The 23323-nt window shown below is 51.8% G+C and overlaps 1 protein-coding gene across 3 annotated transcripts in view; it reads right to left on the bottom strand.

Moving 5' to 3' along the window:
- The window catches only part of ZNF423 (zinc finger protein 423), a 369635-nt gene that overhangs the window by 331598 nt on the left and 14714 nt on the right, over positions 1-23323 (bottom strand). Inside the window, exon 1 of one of the 3 annotated variants that reach the window (XM_030797370.1) lies at positions 2467-2529. The exons of the other annotated variants lie outside the window; for them this stretch is intronic. Coding sequence (XP_030653230.1) covers positions 2467-2482 — 16 coding nt within the window. The 5' untranslated portion in view covers positions 2483-2529. Of the gene's footprint in view, positions 1-2466; positions 2530-23323 lie in introns of those variants that run through there. 3 annotated transcript variants of the gene reach the window in all.

Raw genomic sequence — 23323 nt, 5'->3', positions numbered from 1 at the left:
TCCCAGTAGCCTGACTCCTCTTGAAGGCAGACCCCCTACCTCCCTTGATTGTACTGCTAGAGCATGAACCCTCTGCTTAATCCCATAGCCCCTGCCCCAAAATATGAGCAGCAGAGGAATATCTGCTAGGCCTTGGATAACCATGTCCTGCTTAACCAAGAGGAAGCTCTGTTGGAAAAGAAAGTCAATTCTAAAATGCCTTTACTATTTTGAGTTCTTGGATACCTAGCAAACAAGAGCTGACAATCTGACTTTAATAGCTCCAGTTCTGGTCTTAAAGACATTTCTTTCCAACTAAGTAACCCAAATAAATTTAGCTACATTTTTTTAATAAGGAGAAATAATTAAAGAACAGATGGTGTTGCTTACTTTGAAATTTTTGCTCTAAAATAGATTTTGTGTGCACCTTGGTTGGAGTTCAACTCTCCCCCTCCCCCTTGCATTCGTGTGTCAGGAAAGGAGATCAGTTCACTAATTACCTGGCTGTCTTTTCCCTACAAGATCCCAATTTAAGAATCTCGTTTCATTCTAAGAAAATTAATTCAAAATGCCAAATAATTTAAAAATGTATTAAGATTCCCCTTAGACTAGAAAGCAAAAAGGAGCTTTCATTTGTCTGTTAAAAATCACCTTGGGTAGTAGATTGAAGTTTAGCTCTTAAGACTTGATCCCCACAATTGGGCTTTTGGCAAAAGCTATGGGTTCCATATGTCCACAAAATGTTTCATTTAAAATATATGTGCTTTTAAATTGGTCTCTGACCATTTCTATGCCACAGTCTCTAACTGCTCCACGCATTTCCCCAACCCTTGGAGCCTTGTTCGACTCGGAAGCTAGACTCTTTTATTTGCATTGGAGGTAACCTATTTCCAGCATGCCAAAACCTGTTCACTTTCAAAGCCACTTTTGGAGATTTTATAGCCTGAAATGGAATAAAATTTAAATTTAATAAAATTTGAGACCTGAACAAGAAAAAAAAGAAAAACTGAACGAGTTTAAAAGCCAGCTACCCAGACATGGAGGAAAATATTCTGAGAAAACCCCACAGGGCGGTGGGGCGGGGGCAGGGGCGGGGGGCGGTGGGGAGCCAGACCATGGATAGCCTGCCAAATGTCATCTGGGGCTGGCTTTAGAAGAGAACCAGAGCTGGGGATGCAATGCAATTATTTAAATCCAGAAAGAAAAATGTTTGCTCCCAAATTTGGCAGCAGATGATTGCCTCTGATTCTTCCCATTTCCAACTGATTCCATGCAAGCTTAAGTGGAGGAAGCTTCAGGCCCAGAAGAACGCACAGGACAAGGGTCCCACGCCTGGGCTCGAGGCGTGGCCTGCAAAGTGAAAAGTCCTGCTCTGTGACCAGATGAACCGAGGGTCTCACTCTAAGGCCTTCAGGGGTGACAAAGCACATTTTTCTTTAAACCACAGGTTGTAACAAGAAGGGATTTCCCTCTTCCTTTGTTTCTCTCTGTCTCTGCCTTTGTCCCTGGCTGGCAGCCCCCTCCTCTGCCCCTGTCGCTCTCTTTTTTCCTCCCCCTGGCTCCAGGGTGTGCGAAGGCCGAGCCTGGCTGTCACTCAGGCCCTTCTGTGGGCCCAGGGAAGGAGGCCACACGGGGCTCCCCAGGCCTCAGGGTATTTATTACCACCCCCTACAGCCCAGTCCCTCTGCAGCCTCCAAGGCTGTGCTCAAAGGCGGTGAGGTCTGCTGTGCACACCCATGAAAGGGCCTCTGGGGGATGCATTCAATGCCTCCAGTTGGGTTTTCCTCTCTCTCCCACAGATGGTTCAATCACTTCCACATCTCCTATCCTACTAGAGGAAAGAGCTGGGAAAGCCGAAGATGAGTAAGAAGAAACACCCCTGGTTGGCTGGTGAATTCCAAGAGCACGTGGGCAGGATCTCCTGATACAGGAGACTGTGGGAGTATTTGGGCTGAAAGGACAACCCGTTTGTCTAAGTAACCCCCGCAGGAATTTTTTTTTTTTTTCCTGAAACAGAGTCTCTCTCTGTTGCCCAGGCTGGAGTGCAGTGGTGTGATTTCAGCTTGCTGTGACCCCCGCCTCTCAGGTTCAAGTGATTCTCATGCCTCAGCCTCCCGAGTAGCTGGGATTACAGGTGCCCACCACCATGCCTGGCTAGTTTTTGTGTTTTTAGTAGAGACAGGGAGTCACCATGTTGGCCAGGCTGGTCTCGAACTCCTGACCTCAGGCGATCCACCTCCCTCGGCCTCCCAAAATGTTGGGATTACAGGCGTGAGCCACCACGTCCGGCCCCCGGCAGGAATTGTTAAATCCAAGTTAGATGGGGTCAAGATGATGTTGCTCCTTCATCCTCCCCAGGCAAGGCCCCTAGCTGAGTCAGAAGGTATGAGACCCACATTGTCTAAGAGAACTAAGCTCTAGTTCGAGCTCCTTCTGTCTGCCTACTTCACTTGCCCCACCCCTCAGCTCAAGGCCTCCCCTGCTCACCCCTCTTCTTATGCATCCATGTCTTTCTTCTCTTACAGGGTAAAATCCATCCTTCTCCAGGAAGTTTTCCTGGGGGAATAAATACAGAATTTCTTATTGCAGGCTAGTAAGCATGTGCAATCTCCTGGTGAAATGCTACTTGTGTGCCCATTTGACAGATGAGCAAACTGAGGCTCAGACTACTCAATGACTTGCCCAGGTAGTCATCTATGCAGCCAGGATTTAACTGCTTTTCCAGATACACAAGTGAATTTTCAAAGCCTCTGGATGGCTGATCCCCTGCCTTGAGCAAGGCCCTTCCCTGGGGTGTGGCCCAGAGTTCAGGATAGGAGGCCCTAAGGCATCCTCACTTTCTCATCAGACCACCCTGGTGACTAATGACTGGGCAAAGCAGAGAGGCCCGAGTGGGGGACAAGGCCTGTGATCGACCTTGAACTTAAGAAGCTCCAAGCTCTCACCAGCATTGCTAATGGGCCAGGAGTAACCTGAGCCAGCCCTTGGATGGAAACTCAAGCCATTATGCCTGGCTGGCCTGCCGGCCGGCTGGCATCACTACCTGAACAGAAGCCTCACTTCTCCATTTCACAGGGCTTCTGTTCAGAGCAACCTTTTCTCTTGCAACAACAAAACAGCTCCCATTTATTAAGCACTGACTAAGTGCCAGACACTCTGCTAAGCATTTTACACACATTATCTTGTTTAATCTTCACAGCTGTGCAGGAAAAAACTAGTGTTAATGCTGCATCACAGGCGAGGAAACTGAGGCTCAGAGAGGATAAGGAAGTTGCCCAAGGGCGCACAGCTAGCTGGTAAGCTCAAAGCCGGTGTCTGAACAGGCCTGTGTTCCTAACCAGAGTCCTATGCTGCCCTTGGAAGGAGATTCTTCCTTGAGACTATGGATAATTTGTTTTAGTATTTTTTCAAAATGCTCTGCAACATTCCGAAGGGAAAGAAAAAAGTTATAACTTGTTGGGGGAAAAAAAAGGAGGAGAAGGAGGCAGGGGAGACAGTGAGAGGAAGGTTGAGTAATCTGTGAAGTTACCATGATATCTGGTGGGAAAACACACACACACACACACACTTGCACATGTACATGCACCAACAGGCTTCACCTGCCTTGTATCTGGGATTTTGTGTTAAAGGGGCCGAGCACAGTGACTGACACCTGTAATCCCAGCACTTTGGGAAGACAGAGGTAGGAGGATCACTTGAGCTTAGGAGTCCGAGACCAGCCTGGGCAATATAAGTGAGACCTCTCTACAAAAAATAAAAATTTTAAGGCCGGGCGTGGTGGCTCACGCCTGTAATCCCAGCACTTTGGGAGGCTGAGGCGGGCGGATCACGAGGTCAGGAGATCGAGACCATCCTGGCTAACACAGTGAAATCCCGTCTCTACTAAAAATACAAAAAATTAGCCGGGCGAGGTGGCGGGCGCCTGTAGTCCCAGCTACTCGGGAGGCTGAGGCAGGAGGATGGCGTGAACCCCGGGGGGCGGAGCCTGCAGTGAGCCGAGATCGCACCACTGCACTCCAGCCTGGGCGACAGCAAGACTCTGTCTCAAAAAAAATGAATAAATAAATAAATAAAAATAAAAATTTGGTACACACCTGTAGTCCCAAGCTGCTCAGGAGGCTGTGGCAAGATTGCCTGAGCCCAGAAAGTGGAGGTTACAGTGAGCCATATAATGCCACAGCACTCCAGCCTCGATGACAGAGTGATAACGTCTCAAAAAAAATTTTTTTAATCCAAAAGGGTAATGTTTCTCATCTAGGGCTTAGATTATTCGTGTCAAAACTGTGGGGAATGTCCCAAAATAAATTATTCCCTATCATGCTTCTAAGCTACCCAAGAGACTTCTAAGCCCACAGCCAGGCATTGCATCTCCAGCCAGACACTGCACACGCTTCCTCAGAGTCCTCCCAGCAGTCCCAAAGGCAGAGATTAGAGCCGCCCTGTCACAGGTAGGGACCCTGAACCTCACAGAAAGTAAGGTGCAGGCCCACGGTTCCTCAGTTGACAAGAGACACAGCCAGGTTTTGAACCCAGGTCAGCCTGCTTCCAAAGCATTTCCACCCTGCTTCCAACTTCCAATCATGCCAATCCGAAGTTGGGGGTGGGGGAGGTGTGCTGTTGCTAAGTGGTCTCGGGCCAGGAGAGAGAGCTACAGAGATGCTACACAGAGCCTGAGTGGCAGAAGAGTGGCACTCAAATCCTCAGCTCTGGCCAGATTTCAGGAAGGCAGGAGCACTGGGTGGGGAGCCAGGAGACCTGGGCACCACCAGAGCTCCAAGATAAACTTGGGCGAGTCACTTCCCATCTCCAAGGCTTTCTAAGCCTCGGATGCCATTTTCCTGCAGAACAGGAGCTTTTCTGGGTCTCACTCCCAGAAGGAAACCTGACTCCTTACTTTCCCTTCCTGGATCCCGCCTCTCCACCAAATGCCACGCTGCGCTGCCCAGAAAAGGACGAGATTCCAGGGTGCCCCATAAGCAGAGGCCCTGAGAATCCAACGGGCGGGCACCTCCATCCACCAACAGCTGCCCTCCTCTCTGATGCAAAAGAAACTCGTGGGCTGGTTTTTAAGACTCGAAATAAAGTTTAAATATTACGTGGAAATTACTAAACAAATCAAATCACTGTTAAGTAGATGTCACAGGCTTCCTCTAGACAATACATTTAATGAAGATTATTGTCCTCCTGGTTATAGTTTTAGATTTGCATTTTATTATCAGAGAACCACTTATGCATTACTCCAGGATTTTCATTAGGTAAATAAATTTTTATGTGGATTTCATTATATTCCCTTGGCTGAAATCCTGATCACTTAACAGCAAGAATGCTGCTCCGACATCCTGTGTGTCAATCAGGATGTAACTGTTTCCTTTGGTTGTTGAAAATTACTTTTTAAAAAATCTGGTGTTGATGGCAAAAGGAAGAGAGATAGGGTCAGAACTCTGGGTAGATTCTGTGTCCAGTTCTTTCACTGAAACATACACACACCCTAAAAAGAAATTTTCTATTTAAAAATAACACACGTAATTTTACATACATGGGATATATAAGCTCCCACTCTCTCTTTCTCTCCATACATATATATAATATATGCTTTTTTTTTTCCTGGTGTCACTTTGGCCACTCAGATGTAAACTGACACAATGGCACTGGGTCTAACCGGACTGAGGTGCAGGCCAGTACTGGAGAAATAAAGTTGAAAGAAACAAGCTTGGAAGAAGCAGGAAGGAAGGCAGTGGGGGAGACATTCCTGGAAACGCAGCCATCAGCAAGAAAAAAAAAATCTTTTCTAAGAAGTCTAATATGAAGCAATTAAGCTAATTGGAATCTAGATTGTAGTGGGTGCCTCCGGAAACTTGAGACCAGGGGACTCTCTTGCTGGAAAATCACACCTCAATATCAATGAGCGAGGGCGTGAATGAACGAAGCGGTCAGAAACAGACCATAACATCCAGACCTAATCCATCCAGCCCCCTCAGACACAGGCAGTTCCAGGCCCTTTCCTAGGGACCAACAAGGTTTCAGAAGAATTTACTAATAATAAAATCTCTTGTTTATTGAAAAGGGCTGGCCAGGTGTGGTGGCTCACACCTATAATCCCATTACTTTCCGAGGCCAAGACAGGTGGATCTCTTGACCCCAGGAGTTCAAGACCAGCCTAGGCAACAGTGAAACCTCTGTCTCTACAAAAAATATAAAAATTAGCCAGGTGTGGTGGCATGCACCTGTAGTCCCAGCTCCTCAAGAAGCTGAGGCCAGAGGACTGCTTGAGCCCGGGAGGTCAAGGCTTCAGTGAGCGGAGATTGTACCACTGCACTCCAGCCTGAGTAAAAAAGCAAGACCCTGTCTCAAAAAATAAAAAAGAAAGGGCTGTCACATGCCAGGGATGAGCTTTGATGTGCATTATTACATCTGTCTCTGGTCAATCCAGCCCAGAGGACTCAAAGAGAACCTTCCAAGATGCCTTTCTTAAAAGCAAATGAGAGAGGCAAAGCTCTCAATATGGCTGGGGCACACAGCAACAGAGGCTACCCAATATGCAGTTAAGGGGAAGGGGAACAAGTCAGGCTGGATTGCTTCATGGCGTCTTCAACCTTAACTCCTGCCCAGAGCCAGGACTCTGATGTTGAGGTCCCATTCCCTAATCACCTGTGTGATTGGGGGAAGGTCATTACCCTCCCTGACCCTGTTCCTTGCCTATGATAATAAGAATAACAGCACCAACCTCATAGAGTTGCTGTGCGAATCGAAAGAACTAAATAGGGACTGCTTATGTCTAATGCCTGGGATGCAGGAGGGAATCAATACGTGTTCACCATTACAGGGAATGTTTTCTACACAGAACTATCAGCCTGAAAGTGAGTCACTTTCTGAGAGTTCTTTCCAGCTGTTGATGACTTACCAAAACTACCTGGACTCCAATTCCAAGTTCTTTAAGGACGCAACAAAACCTCCTTAATCTTCAATCCCAAAATTAGTCACCTGTGATACTCAAGTAGGGGTTTGACTAAGCATTTCTCTCTGACCTTTGAAAAGGCCACTGGGGAAGAAAGCAAAGGGAGATGATAAAATGAGGATGCCTGAAAGGAGGGTCCCCAGTGCAACAGTGGTCCTCTTCAGGGGGACATTCCGGAGGGTTTGATTTTCTTCTCTATAGTTTTGTGTAGTATTCTTATCTGCTGCAATTGAGCAAGTATTGCAACATTTTAAGGACTTTACCATTCTCTGAAGGAAAAGATATTAAAAATTATAATTGCCAAGCAGCTCAGAAACATCTTCCACATAAAATAAAAGAGATACATCTCCCGGCCCAGGTCAGCCATCTGACCTCATCACCCACTTCTCCCGATCACCTGCTCGCTCCAGCCTCCAGCCACAGAGCAGGCCCCCGCCTCATCCCTCCTCAAACACGCCAGGCAATCTTCACCAGTTCCCCCACCCCTCATCCTTCCTTGTCTTCCTGAGCCCTTGTCTCTAACAAACTGTATACATTTCACTTCCTTGTCTGGTTACCAACAACAACAAGCAGAACATCAGCTCCAGGAGGGCAGGGGTTTGGATGTTTCTCACTGCGGCAGCAAGAACCCTACCTAGTCTGGGACATGACAGATGCTCAGTAATACTTGATTGGATGGAAGAATGAATGAATGAACAGCTAACTTTTTTTTTTTTCAGTCGGGGTCTCATTCTGTGTCCCAGGCTGGAGTGCAGCAGCTCAATCATAGTTCACTGAAGCCTTGAACTCCTGGGCTCAGGCAATTCTCTCACCTCAGCCTCTCGAGTAGCTGGGACTACAGGCATGTGCCACCACGCCAGGCTAATTTTTGCATTTTTATTTTTTGTAGCAATAGGGTCTATGTTGCCTGGGCTGGTCTCACCCTTCAGGCTTCAAACAATCCTACCGCCTCAGCCTCTGGAAAAATTGTTATGTTGCCTTTTTTTTTCAGTGGGGGTACAGAAAGAGCTATTCCATTCTTTTTCTGGCGGTAGAATATCCCCTAACCCTGGGATTACAGGCGTCAGCCACCATGCCCAGTCTGAATGATTAACTTGAAATCATTCTTACGCATTTATTAAAGCAGCCCCAAGAATCTCTTTTTACACACTTTCTTAGTGACCCTAGTACGCACTGCTAAAAGAACTTCTTGGAAGTACAAGTGCAAGCCATTTCGTTGACTCTTCTCCGATTCAGACTTTTCATGAAATTCAGAGTGGCCTCCTGCCCAAAGAGTACCACGAGATGGCCCATCTCCAGGGTCCTGACCCCACATTCCAAATTCAGGCATTTTTCTTGAAGAGCATTTATCACTCAATCAAGCCACCCAGCCTGCCAACCCTGAATAACACCAGTTACAGGAGGCTCAGCCATCACTGCTTAGAATCTCACTTGTCCTCAAATATCTCCTGTTTATCTTGGTAACAGTCTACATGAATAGTCTGTTTGTTGGAAGAACATAATATTTTCCTTGGCTTTTAGGCAACAGTCTGGCAAATGAGCATTTCCCCATGTAACTTGTGATGGCTTTATGCGAGCAGTTAATTAGAATTACACAGACATGTTTATAGAAGTTTAAATGAAGCATAGTCCGAGTTTGTGAAAATATATATAATTACTCACACCGACACTTCCCACTGAAAAAGAAAAGGCAACATAACATAAGCAAGTTCCCTAAAAGCAACAGCAGGGGTCTAGAAAAGACTCCGCCAGCTTAAACAGCTCCACTTTGAGGGATTTGGGGAGACTGAGCCCTGTTGGGGAACCCACAGACCCACCACTGAATGCTTTGCTCATTAGACTCACACTGCAGCCAACAAATTCCCCAAAGAGCCCCTGGGTGGGCGCCATGCTCCAGGCGAGTCCTGTGTGGATCCATGTACATACACTACAGTCCCGCCCACGCACAGGCAGAAAGGCCATAATTTGTCCCACAACCGGCTATGGAGGAGAGGTCTGGAGACCCAGGGAGGCTCTTTCTCTACCCTCAGGGAGAGTGAACAGTCTTTTTGGCAGCCTGAGGACTCGAATTAGGGAGGCTTCATGGCAGGCTGGCCTGTGGCCTTCAAGACCCTTCCTAGCCTGGTTCCACTCACCTCCTGGTCTGATCCCTGCTCCCCCTGGGCCCTCATTCACCCTCCAATGTTGCCAACCCAGCCAGAGCAAGCTGTTTTCTCCTCTATCCCCAGTCCCACACCAACAATGCAGCAGCACCCACACCACGTCATCTGAGCCCTGGGGATGGTCAAGCTGGCTATTCCAGGCAGTTACTCAAATTGCTTGTTAAACTTGAAGGAACCACAGCCAACTCTTTCCACCTCTGTGTTGTGTAGAATGTCCAACTGGCTCCCAGATCAGCCTTACAATCTGGCATTGGCAATCCTCACAAAGGAACTGCTTTCCCAGGAGTGGGCTGGGCTGGATACCCCTGAAATGGAAGGATCCCACTATCTCATGGACAGAGGGGGTCCCCAGCAGTGTAAACGAGCCCTCCTTCTTTGAGCCCGAGAGTTGGAGGTGGCAGTGAGCTATGATCACACCACTGCATTCCAGCCTGAGTGACAAAGTGACACCCTGTCTCTAAATAAAAATGTAAAAATAAAAACTGTCCTGGAGCAAAGTGACCAAACCTGTGCAGAAAGGGTCAGATCCAGATGTCCAGACCAGCATCCATGTTGCCCCCTGGCTTCAGCGGGCACCTACAAGCCAGGAAGGCGGCTGAACAGTGTCCAGACTCCCTTCCTCAGCCTGCTCCGCTGCACAGGCTCGCCACTGCATGCCCTACCTCCAGATGTGGACTTTTTCACAGAAGTGGCCTTTGGAGAAGCCCTGCCAGCAATCCCAACACTGTCAAGAGAAGTCAGGTCCATGGGCTCATGGAGACATTCTTGTTCTTCCTCAACGAACAAAAAGAAATGTGGGGGCTCCAGTGGAGAGGAGGACAGAAACAGGAAAAAAGAGACAGGAATTCAGGTAAGATGGGGGACCAATGGCTCCTTCATTCAGTCAATATCTCCTAAATGCCAACTACATGCCAGGCACTGTGAATCCCTTCTCCATCCCACTAACCCTTTCTCCTGAAGCCTAGGAACACAGGAGTGGGCAAGTCAAACCTGGCCCCTGTCCGGGGACAGCTGAGCAGCCACTGAGGAAGGAACTGTAAACAAGTGAATACATCAATAAATTCCTACTGAGAACAACTAACATGACATTAAAAAGAGCAAGAGAGAGACAGTAACAGCAGTGGGCCCACTTTGGGAGAAGGGTCAGGAAAGGCCGCGCAGAAGAGGTGACATTGAACCTGAGTCCAGAAGAAGGATAAAGAGCCAGGCAGGCTAGTACAGAGGAAGAGTCTCAGTCACGGGGAAAGCCGTGCAGAGGAAGGAACGGCACAGTCCTAGGACATGAGTTGAGGCCGGGGGACTGATGAGATGTGAGGGAGAGCTCCCATGACATGAGGGAGATGCTCTGGAACCTTGCATGGAAAGAGACAGCCACTCACACAAGCTCCCCCAGACAGTGCTGGGTGATCCCCAGCAGCATTTCCCCCTCCTTCTTTCTTGCTGGCCTAATTCAAATTTTGCTCGAACATCCCCAGATTCACTAACTCCAAAGGGGGTTCCATATGTTGGCCTGAGATTGGTGCAGGACGTTCAAGGGATGCCGTTGTCAGCACAGCGAGATACAAGGGAGGGAACATGGGGACATTTAGGAGAGGTATCCTTCCCCTAAAGACAGGCCTGTGTCAGGGAGCTTCTCTCTCCTGGTCTTTGGACACTGATGTGTTGGGGGGTAATGTCTGGCACCACAGCAGCCATTTCTTCATCATGAGGAGACAAATCCAAGGGTACCAGCCAATGAGTTGAGCAGGACAGAACATAAAGACAGAAGGCAGCTGGGTCTCTGCTGACAGTACTGAGCTGCTCAGCTAAGTTCTCTGCAGCCACACTCCTACACACTTCTCATCCTAGGAGATCTCACAGCCCCTTACGCTTGAGCTTTTCTGAACTTGGATTGCATGTCTTGCAGCTCAAAGCATCCCAGGTGATACAATCCTGTGTCAGCCAGCCAGTTCCACCAACACTGAATTTCTGACCTGACTGCTTGCTCTTCCTCTTTTCAGAAGACGCTGCAGGTTTCTCTGCACCGCTCCCTGCCAAGAGGAGCCCCAACTATCAGAGATGCAACTCTCTCCCCAGGGGAATTTCACAACCTCAGGGTGTGAGGGGGAACACCTGGCCAGAGCCAGAGCAGTGACATGGTCAAAGTACAGCTCATGAAGACTGAGGCAGGGGGAGAAGAGGAGAAAGCGTTATGCTTAATGACACCACCCAGAAATAAAGAGTTAAAGAAACCTCAAAGCACCCGAGTCCATGTTCTACAGTGAAATCTTTCTTTGTTCATTTTATCTTTGTAAATCTCTCTTTACTTATTTTATCTTTGCCTTCAAGAACCCTAGGAGATGGGTTCATTTTCCCTATGTTATAATTGGAGAAACAAATCATATAGGGTCAGGGTTAAGAGGGCAGATCAAATCCCAGTATCTCCAATTATTTACCAGGTTTGTGACCTTGGGCAGCTGTATGACCTTGGGCCACAGAACCTCAGTTTCCTCACCTATAAAGCAGAACTAATATAACTATTAGCTGGAGCTGCTGTGAGAACAGCACGAGACCACCATACAGGGCACGAAACTCCCAGTGACTTCCCAAGGCAGTCCATGATGAAGGCCTGGAAGCAAACGGGGATCAACAGGAGCTGTTCTCCCAGGGGGACACCTGGGACACCCAGACTACAGGGCAGAGCGCTGCACGGTGAAGAAATTATAGATAAAGTCCAAGCACGGTGGCTTACGCCTGTAATCCCAGCACTTTGGTAGGCCAGGGCAGGCAGATCATCTGAGGTCAGGAGTTCCAGACCAGCCTGGCCAACATGGTGAAACCCCATCTCTACTGAAAAAAAAAGTACAAAAAAAATTAGCCAGGCATGGTGGGGCATGCCTGTAGTCCCAGCTACTGGGGAGGCAGAGGCAGGAGAATCACTTGAACCAAGGAGGTGGAGGTTGCAGTGAGCACTCCAGCCTGGGTGACAGAACGAGACTATCTCAAAAAAAAAAAAAAGGAAGGTGTCAGTATTCATCAGTTTCACCTGCTTTCTTTGTTGCTTCTGACTTTTCCTCCTCTAAAGTGGAGGCTCCATAAAGGCACCAAATATCCGAGGGCCCTGGCCACCAAGGCTGGGTCATCTGGGGTGTGGGGCAGGCATCATTCCTCAGCTAGAAATCCAACTCCAGCCCTGATGCCTTGTCAAACCATTCCCTTAATGGACAGGTATTATTCTGGGCCCACTTAACTCCAGTAGATTCCAAAATCGGGCCAAGCCAGCTGACCGAGCTGGGCGGCGATGCTGCCTGAGTCTGAAAAACAGATTCTGAGCTCATGAAACGCCTGTCTTCTGGGGCAGCAGGCTCCAGAGAGATCTGCTGAGGAAAAGGCCAGGAATGTTCTGAGCAAAGACAAGCTCCTGGGAATAAGGGTGTGACCTCGCAAAGCGACTCCCTGTCCATATCTCCACCCCCCAGCCAATATGGACATCAGGAGAGCTTGAACTCACAGCCACTGGGGCAAAGCCAGAAGGCCCAGGAAGAGCTCCTCAAATAGGCGCTCCTCAAATAGGCAGGGCCTGAGCGGGGCAAGAGGGGGAAGGGTACAGCCAAAAGATGCAGGAGCAGTTATGACAGGTCAGAACAGAGCACCCGAGGGGCCAGGTGAATCGCTGACTTCAAGCCTACAGGGCACATGGTGAACAGAGAGGACCCACTGCAAGCAGGACCCTAAATTCCCCAGGGGCCAGGCAGGGACATCAATGAGTGACTTCAGCCAAGGTCTGGACTGTGATGGACAGAAGAGATATGCCCACCTACAGAAGCAGTCACCACCCCCAGCCCCAGGATGGTAGCCAAGCCTGAAATGGGGACCTTGAAGTCCCAGATCTACCCATTGCTTAGGAGACAGAAGCAAGAACTCCGATTGTTTTCTGTGACATCTCCAGATCTCTCAATGTTGATTTCTTCCTTTCAAACACAGAGCAAGCCAATCAAAACACATCTGTGAGCAACACTCAGCCTCGAGCCTCCAGTTTGCAGCCTTCATCTAAAAGGTTGGAAGGGCAACATAAATGAGTGGGCGCTCAGGTGAGCAACCCTCCTCCTCGCCCAGCCCTGCCAGGCCTGGCCCCTCATGGGACCCTGATTGGAACTGGGGTCCACGCACAAGCTTGGGGAGGTTTATCCGCTTTCACAAGCTCCGCCCAGCAGGCAACACCCAGGACCCAGGACTCCAGCCAGGGGAACACCGCTACGCAGAGAAAACCCTCAGCACTTGGCTCTTCCTGGAGCCTGAATTTCCTCCCCAAACAGGATGGATTTACGTGCGAGAGCAAAGGCCTGCGCATGCGCCCAGCTCCAGACCCCGGTATTTATACAGTTTCATAAAGTGCAAGCTATTATTTTGTTTCCTAAGAACAATCACTATGCAAATGAAACCTCCAGCTAATACAAACAGGGCTGTTAAATTCACTTGCCAATGTTTATGAAAAGAAACTCAGCCTGGCCCTAACCAAGCTCGCTAAGAAAATGTTTAATCACAAGACACATTTGAGTGAGGAAATTAGGCAAATAAGAAAAGATGTCCTGACTTCGCTCCCAGGGCCCCTCCCACCTCCCACCCCCTCCTTTATTCGGCAAGACAATGATGGTGAAATGAAAAGGTTCCCAGAGGATGGACAGATGTCAAGGCTTAAGAAGGAAAAGGCAGAAAATGCAGAGATTAGGGAAGCACTGGTTCCCAAATTTCAACAGCCCCCTCAGGACCTTCCCACTGTATATGTTATACTTGTTTTTCAGGGATTTCATGGGAAGGGAGGAGGGGAGCATGTGCAGGGGTGCAGCAGGGCTGGGTGGGCAAGGAGGGCAGGGAGGGCAGGCGGAAACTACAGGCCGCTCCTGGATCCTGGCTCTTGCACTTGGCTCCTGTACTCGGTCAGGCCACTGGACCACAGAACTGGAACTCAGGATGGGGTGAGATCCCAGTTGGGGTGGGAAGCGGCCTTGGCTTCCCACAGCCTGTCACAGGGCAGGGGGCAGGCTTGGGGACCCAGCCAACACCTGAGCAGGAAAGAGTGAAGATCCCAAGTCCTCAGTGGGCTGGGCAGTTGTCCCTGAAGAGTTAACAGCCCCAGGGTCAGGATCGATTGGAGGATGTTAGGGAGAAGAAAAATCATCTCATCAGGCTTGCCTGGGCTTAAGGCCCTGCAGTTCCACCACATACAGCCTACGTAACCTCAAACAAGTGACTTCCTCTCTCGGTGCCTCAGTTGCCTCATCTTGAAAATACAGATTGAGACAGCATGACCACAGCGCTGTGACAATACAAAGAGACTCTAAACGTAAACAGTCAGCAGTCCTGGCAACACAGGCGTGTTTGATGGAGGTTAGCTATCTGCTCCAAGTCCCTCAATGCACAGATGAGGCCCAGAGACCGTTGGTGGAGTTCCCCAAGTCACACAGATCAACAGCAGACAAAGGATTTGACCCCAGCTCCAGGCTCTCCAGCACAGATTTAGGGGAAGAATGGATGGAGGCCAGGGCTGGGCCCTGCCCTGCATCCCCTCTGAGAAGTGCGCTCGCCAAGGAGGCAGTGGTAGGAGGGACCTCTGGAGCCACTGCTCCCAGGGGTTGGGGGAAACCGGAGCCTGGTCCTGGCAGGGCTTCCCAGGGGCCCAGGCAGGGGCAGCTGTCCAGAACTGTCTGTCCACGGAGGGGGCAGGGAGGCTGCCACTCGGAGCACGCTGTGTGCCAGTCCCTGGGGCCGGGCTGGCTCAGCCTGCAGGCTCCATCCAGAGCCCGCCCCAGGGGATGCTGGGGGAGAGCGCCAGGATCAGAGCCGCTGGCTGCGCGCTCCCCTCCCCCAGCAACAGGGGACTAAAGTGGGTCAAGGAGGAAGGAGGGGGCCCAGGAGGGCTGGGGGAGGGGCCAAGGAGCTTGAAAAGGCACCCGGGGGAGGGGACCTGGGGAAGATGCCTGGAAAAGCAAAACCATGTGTGCAGTGCGCCTTGGGGGGCCAGGGCTGAGTGGCAGAGGGGCTGCTGAGGCCTTGGGGGGAGTCTCAGAATCACCTCCGGATTAACACCAGGGGAGCTGAGCCTTGGCTCTTGCCCCAGAAAGTCAGTCCTTCGCTTTCTCCCACCCCCTGGCCTTGGGGGGCTCCCTCTTCTCTGAGCCCCTCAGCCTCTTCCAGAGACCCCACACCCCATGGGCCCCCAGCCAAGGGGTCTGTGAGGAGCACTTTCAATCAGGGCTGGCCCCCTGGCTCAGCCCTGGCCTCGGGCCCAGCTGTCCAGCTGGGAGGTGGGGTCTGAGGAGGGTGGAGAGAAGAATACAGCCAACCCCATCCCGCGCCCAGACTCAGCAGGACTGTGGCGGTGCCAGGCCAAGTCAGTCCTCATCACCAGGAAGAAGGGTGAGCATGGGCCCCACGTCCCCACAGAGGCATTCCTCGGGGGCTTGGTGCAAAATAAAAAGGAGAAAGGCAGGAAATGGTGAACAGCGATGCCCCCTAGCCAGGAGGGGAAGCCAGGCCCCGGGCCCCTCAGAGACAGGGCTGGGGGCCCACACTCTGATCCGGGGAGACGCAGGCCAGTGGGCAGCCTCCACCCCTGGCTGGGCCTGACCCAATCATCAGCTTCTCTCCCAGCTCCCCCACCCGGCATGGCCCAAAAAAAAGGGACACAACCACCCAAGCAACTCGATATGGTCCAGAAACCTCCAGGGTCCCCAGGTTCCAGGAAGCCTGCATAGGAGGTGGTGGAGGGCAGAGGATGCAGAGGGTCTGGTGCCTGGAAGTGAGGTTTCAGCAGGGAGGGGAAGAGGAGCTGCTGCTCCCGGGTGTTGGTGCCAGTTGATAGGCAGCCGGGAAAACAGGGCCCAGGAGGGGCACACACCCACAGGTTCCAACTTAAGCCCCAGGGAAAATGCTGATGGGAAGAAGAGGCAGGCTTCCAAGCCAGGTCCTGGGCCCAAGGAGCAGTTTGGGTGGAGACAGAGAGAGGCCCAGAGGACAGGGCCCTGTTTTGAATCCCTCAGCAAGGCCACCTACCCCGACAACCACAGCTAAGATTCCTAGCTGAGCCAACTGGACTCCTGGGGCCTTGTGGGGAAAACACAGTAGAAAGGAGGACCCCCCCAGCCTAAATACCCTAAATGCAGCAAACACCTCCCACTTCGCACCTAGCAGAACAGAGGCGCTGGCCTAGCTGTGCCCGGCCTTGGACCTTGCTGAATGTGCAGTTCACAAAAAATCAGGAAGCAAGTACAGCCCTGCCCACCACCTGTCTCAAATGGCCCAGTACTTGGCCTGGGACATCCTCCACCTCCAACCTGTCCAAGCTGCTTCTCTCCCAAGTAAGCCTCAGGAGCAGGCCCAGTGGGGGAGGGGGTTGGCATGGGGGGAAGGGGGACTTAGTCACCAGCTGGGTCTCAGGGGGATCGAGGTGTTGTCAGCCTCAGAGTTTACAGTCTGCCTCCAGGAGCTCTGGGAGAAGATTCCGGCATGGCGCTGGCTCATCAGGTGTGTAGACAGTGACCCTGGCAGTTAGGCAGGCACCAGGCATGGGGCAGCCTCACTGTGACATGTGACCTTGGACCTCAGGCTGACCTTCAAAGCTGCCTCACCCACAGGATGGCGAACATAATGGTACCAACCTCACAGGGCTGCGGACGGGATTCATGAGAACACGTGCAGGAAGCCCTCAGAGAGCCCTGGACCCACAATCACCTCAGTAAATACTCCCCATGAACGCCCTTATCCCCTCCTGACGCTCCTTCTGCCCCGCCGAACCTCTCTCCACAAGAGCAGGCTTGGAACTTTCCTACCAGTAAGAAGGCAGGACAGGATACAAAGAGAGGTCTGGGGCCAGGCCCAACCTTGTCCAACACGTCCCAGTAGGAAAATTAGCTCAGACCCTGGGAACCCAGGACAGGCCTCTACATTCCCCTGGGAGAGCCTGAGCAATGGGTATTTTGAGCCAACAGACACAGGAAATTCAAAATAAAGCCCATTCAGATTCCCAATTCAAAGTGGACTGTGGACGCCGGGACACATGGGACCAGCTGTTTCCTCACTGGCCTGGTTTGATGTCTGGGGGATGGGGGCAGCTCAGTGTGCAAAGCCAGGCTGAGAGACATGGGTGACAGTGATGGAGCATCCCCCTCCACCTCCCACACCAGTAATGTACAGAGGGGGCCCTGGCGAGCTGAGGCCTGGGGGTCAGGGTCCCTGTCCATGGGATATGGAGACCTTGGAAAGGAGCAGCCTGCCTGCCAGCTGGACACAGGCTCTGCTACATGCGGCTGTGTGAGCGAGGGCAAGGCTGTGTGCATCTCTGAACCTCCTTTCCTCAACTGGCAAATGAAGAGGGACAAGCCCTCCCCAGACCCCCACAACCTACTCCCTGGATACTTGGAGGTGCCTGTGAGAGCCTCTGGAACCACACAATGCACAGAGGTTGTGCAAACCTTAGGGGTCATTTAAGCACAAGGCCCCGGTGGCTTTCTCTGGGGACTCCCCAGAAAGAACCACGCACCATGCTGTGTGCACGCATCAACAGGCCACCTGCAATGCCACTCCAACCCAGCCATCTCTCCCAGCACCTGACCCTGCCTCTTCCTTCATCCCTGTTCCAGCCCTTCCAGGAGAGCCTGCCAGCACTTGCCCCTGCCCCTCCAGACAGTCACACTCAAAACTCCCCCAGATTTTGTCCCATCATGTCCTCATGGACGGAGATTATGGCCTCTTTTTCTCCCTCCTTCCCCACATGGGGCGGGCCCAGGGCAGGCAGAGGCAGCCCTAGTGAATGAGTTCAGAGCCAGAGGAGACTAGCCACTGTCCTCTGCAGTTCCCTCTCATCTTCCTACACCAGCAATCACGTCACTTCCTCTGCAGTGCCCTCCCGGGAGGACCTTGTCAAAGTCAGATAAGCCAGAGCAGTCTCTCAATGAACAATTACAATCCGGGGAGCTGCTCACTCTTTATTTTCTATCTCGCTACTAAGCTGTAAGCTCCCTGAAGGCAGGGACCCAGCACTGGCATTTGGCCCATCACAAACTCAGAACTATCCATCCAGTGAATGAATGAAGTCAAGAAGGATCCATCCAATGAAGGAATTTTAAGTGGCAAGCCCAGAATCATGACTCAGATCTGTGTGCCGATCTTCATCTGTAATTTATTGGATACGTGCTGATGCACTGGAAGCTGCACCCCTGGGGCCAGGCCTCCAGCCCACCACGCAGGCCTGGGCACCTTGCAGGCAGGGGCTGAGCACGGGTCTGGGGCCGAGTGCCTCCGTTCAAATCTTGCCCTAGCTGTGGGGCACTGGGCCATTTATTTTACTTCCCCGTACCTCGGTTTCCTCCTCTGTAAAATGGGGATACACATCACGTACCTATTTCATAGGGGTGCTGTGAACCTTGAATGAATCAACGAGTGTTAAGTGCTCAGAACAGTCCTCAGTACCTGGGAAATGCGCTCAGCGGCATTACGTGTATGAGGATGTACCAGGGGATGGCCCTGCCTTCCCCCAGGGTCACCCGCCTTCCCCCAGCCCCACTCCAAAGCGGAGGCCCGATCGGGCTCCGGTGCCCCAGGGCTCCCGAGGCGCACATCTGGCTGGCGGGCCCGCAGCCCACCCACGGGCGGCACCAGCTGTGGGCTCGACGCCGCCGTCCCCAGCGCTGGGCCTGGGACCCGGAGTCCTGAGGGCGCCAGACTCCGAGGGGCGGGCGGCCGGGCGGCGGCCCGCGGCGCAGAACAAGCCAGGCCCCACCCGGGCCGCGTGAGCGAGTTGCGCAGCCTGCGCCTTCCCAGCCGGCCCCCCGCCGCGGCCGCTTTGTGCCCGAACCTGGCCCTGAGTGACTGCGCCGCAGCCATGGAGCCCTCCCGCGCGGGGGGCGGCCCAGCGCGTTCCCAATGCCGCCGCCTCAAAGGGGTCCCGGGGCCGCCCCCGCGGGCCGGGCAGACAAGGGCCCGGGAGGGGCCGCGTTCCCAAGCGTCGGCCGGGCTCCCCTCGGGTAGCTGGGCGGGAAGAGCCCCAAGGCCCCCTCCTCTGCTTTTCCCCGCCTCTTCCCAGCCATTCCCCCTTCCCCGCCTCCTCCCCAACTGCCACCCCACCCTGGATTTCTTCCTCCTCTCCGACCCTTGACCCCTTCCCCTCCCCCGCGGTTTCTCCGCCCCCTCCCCTCGTCCCAGGACCCAGATCCTACAAGGCAACTCCGCAATCGGACTCCAGGAGGACCCTGGAGGGTTCAGATCCCACTCCCCTCCTGGAAATCTCGGTCCCCCACACCCAGACACTTCCTCCCACCCCACAAGCCTCAGGCCGCAGCCCTGGCTTGGAGAAGGTCTAGATGCCTTGGAGAGGGGCCGGCCTCTGAGGTAACGGGCTGTGGGAGCCTCCTGGCCCCATGTGCCCATCTGTCAGATGGGGGTGGGAACGTGGTCCAGTGCCAGACACAGGGAGCAGTGCAGTGGCCGGCACAGGCAGGAGTTCTGCCGGGTGGCGCTCACAGCAGGCAGGTCCAGGGAGGCCCATCCCCTGAGCCCTCCCGGTCACCTGTGCATTGAGAGGCCTGCATGTCTGCGGCGGAGGAGCCGGACAGGACACTGAGGTCCCCAGGGCAAGACTAGGACCCTGAAGCGGCTTCTGACCAGAAACAGCCCCAGGGAACTGACTCACGGCCCCAGGGAAGCCTCCAGAGAGAACAGAGCCGGGCCCCGCCCAGCCTGCTAGCTGGAGCTGCAGCCTGCACCTTCCCAGCCGGCCCCCCGCCCTCCCAGGGTGAGGAGACAGAGGCTCAGAGAAGGACCCCCACCTGCCACAACCTCCCAGCCTCCCAAAGCATCAACCACAAAGACCTCCAGGCCCCCAGCTCCCCTCATGAAGCAGCCCCCTTCACCGTCTGGGATCCAGCATCACCTCCAGGATGGCCTTCTCTGCACAGCCTCCCTGCCTGCCCCAGAACCTAATTTGCTTAACAGAAATGTGCTTGCAGATGGCTCCTCACTCAACTAGAATAAACCTGCCCACGTGGTGGCCACAGCACCTTGAATACTGCCTGGTATATGGTAGGTTCTCAGTAAACGTGTGAGAGGAATGAATGAACAAATGAGCAGCAGCTAATGATAGCAGCTCCTAAAAGCCTTGAAACCTAAACCATGCCCCAGATAAGAGGATTCCATGACAAGTGATCAAATAAGTTTGGAAATCACAAATTATTAACATCTCTGGGAGTCCCATGCTGGCATTTTAAAGGCTCCGAGAAGCCGTGAAGGTTTTTTTAAAAAAAATTTTAACTCTGTTTAATCCAGTGTTTGCCAAATGCATTTGGCCACAGAAAACTTTTCTCTTTTTGGGGGGTGGAACATCAACAAAATCCTGGAATACATTTTCGGAAACACCAATATAAATTCATTTCCCACCCTCACAACCACAACTTTATACATGGCCAGCTAAATCTTAGAAAGAAAGAACTTGCTTCTTTCTCTTTACAGGGTCAGGTTAAACACAATGCTCCAAAAATATCTGAATGAATGGATATAAAGTAAATTCATGAGCAAAGTCTACCACCCACTAGTATGTTCTCTGTCCCTGTACTGAGAGTCTGAACCAGGCAAGCAATTTGAAGAGTCTCTTTGCCCTGGAAGCTGGCACACATGACCACTCACACAGGCACACACACACACACATATGCATTCATGCACACGTGTACACAGACATACACTCTAGCACACATCCGCATGCACACACTAGTACACACACACATGCACACACGTACCCAACAGGTACCCACACAGACTCAGACACATGCACAGTCATGCATGCACACATATGTGCACATACAGGCACATACAGACTCACACACATGCATAACTATTGTGGGGCATATGCCCTCCCACACAGCCCCTTCCCTGAGCCTGGCCAGGAAGCCCCTTGAGAAGGGCAACTGTCTTCTAGTGGGGTGGGGAGGATGGATTCGAGGAGAGATCCAAAAGCCCCCTTCAAACCTGGTGTCTCTAAAAAGGGCAGGGTTGCCCCAGCAAATGACAGGCGAAAGCCTGACCAACAAGCTCTTCCTTACCTGAGAGTTCCTCCTCACCTCTCTCCTGGGAGTAGAGCCCATTTCAAAGAAAAAGAAACTGAGGCTTACCAATAACATGGCAAGGATGTGGGGAAAGAGGGGTAGGAGCCCAAATCTGTCTGCTCAGAATCCTCCCCCCACTCCAGAAGCTTGGGGGTCCTAGGTTGTTCCGAAGGCAGGACAGTGGCAGCAGCAAGATCCTCCAGCTCCCCTTTCTCCTATCCCCAGGCACAATTCTGCCACAAGGTCACTGTATGACCTTAGACACCTAGCTTGCCCTCTCCGGGCAAGTTTAATCATCTACATGAAAAGGAACCTCAGCTGAGGATTCTCCAAGCTCCATGACTGCTGGTAAAAAAGAAAGCCTAAGGTCCCACCTCAGCAGTCAAAAGCAAGTGTCAGGATTCCATGAGATACTGCCCGTAACGTGCATAGCCCAGTGCCTGTATACAAGGGGTGCCCATTAGAGGCTAGCTACTCTTGGTGTTGTGATTCCATCCCTCAGGGACCAAATAAAAAATGCTACCCCCTCTTCTAGGCTTCACCTGATTCCCCTACCAAAGGGAATCCCCCCAACTCTCTCACCCCTCCCACAGCCCTCAGCCCACACTTCTGTCCTAGGCTGCCTTGTCTGGTCCAGTGGTTAGGGTCTACTCCCCTCTCTGGCCTCCAGGCTTCCTGAGGACGTGGCCTCCTCTGCGTTCTCTCTGCATCTTCCTTGGAGCCTAGGCTGAGCCTCACCTGAGTCCGATGCTCAGGATTTACATGGAAGGATGGATGTGAAAGGGAGGGAAGGAGAGCAGATGACCAAAGGACTCACCAAGGGAAAGAAATGCCCATATCCCCAAGCTCTATAGTGCAGTGACCCTTCAGAAGAAGAAAGAAAAATGGCCAGGTGCTGTGGCTCACGCCTGCAATCCCAGCACTTTGGGAGGCCCAGGCGGGCAGATCACCTGAGGTCAGTAGTTCGAGACCAGCCTGGCCAACATAGCGAAACCCCGTCTCTACTAAAAATACATAAATTAGCCAGGCATGGGGGCAGGTGCCTGTAATCCCAGCTACTCAGGAGGCTGAGGCAGGAGAATCACTTGAACCTGGGAGGCAGAGGTCACAGTGAGCCGAGATTGTGGCACTGCACTCCAGCCTGTGCGACAGAAGAAGAGAAGAGAAGAGAAGAGAAGAGAAGAGAAGAGAAGAGAAGAGAAGAGAAGAGAAGAGAAGAGAAGGAAAGGAGAGAGAGAGAGAGAGAGAGACAGGAAGGAAGGAAGGCAGGCAGGCAGGCAGGCCCATAAACATAAAAGGCCAGGTGTGGTGGCTTGCACCTGTAATCCCAACATTTTAGGAGGCCAAGGTGGAAGGATCACTTGAGCCCAAGAGTTTGAGACCAGCCTAGGCAACATAGCAAGGCCTCATATCTTGGGGGGGAAAAAAGGCAACATCACTAATAATTAGGGAAGTGCAAATTTAAACAATGTGCCATTTTTTGCCTGCCAGATTGCCAAAAAGAAAAAGGAAAGAGAAAAAGGTCGGGCGCGGTAGCTCACGCCTGTAATCCCAGCACTTTGGGAGGCCGAGGCAGGTGGATCACGAGGTCAAGAGATCGAGACCATCCTGGCCAACATGGTGAAACCCTGTCTCTACTAAAAATAAAAATAAAAAATTAGCCAGGCGTACTGGCATGTGCCTGTAGTCCCAGCTACTTGGGAGGCTGAGGCAGAAGAATCGCTTGAACCCGGAAGGCGGAGGTTGCAGTGAGGCAAGATCACGCCATTGCACTCCAGCCTGGCGACAGAGCGACACTCCGTCTCAAAAAAAAAAAAAAAAAAAAAAAGGAAAAAGAAAAAACAAAACATCATCACATATGGGCAAGGATTAGGAGAAACATGCATTCATGCCCTATTATTGAAGGGTAAATTGGTACAGACTTTGTGGAAGGCAATTTGGAAATATTTATCAAATTTTTTGAGTGAATACCCTTTGACCCAACAATTTCACTTCTAGGAATCCCGCCAAAGAAACACTCAAACAAGAACACAAAGGTTTATAAATGAGGATACTCCCTGCATCATCGTTTAAAACAGCAAAAAACTGGAAGCAACTAAATGTTCACCAATGGAAGACTGTAAATAAAGTCTGGTGCAACGATTCTGTAGACCTCC

This window comes from Nomascus leucogenys, chromosome 2 (assembly GCF_006542625.1).
Source record: "Nomascus leucogenys isolate Asia chromosome 2, Asia_NLE_v1, whole genome shotgun sequence".
Classification (NCBI taxonomy): Eukaryota; Metazoa; Chordata; class Mammalia; order Primates; family Hylobatidae; genus Nomascus; species Nomascus leucogenys.
Note: the sequence above shows the minus strand (reverse complement) of the source record. Positions and strands in the feature narration are given on the sequence as shown.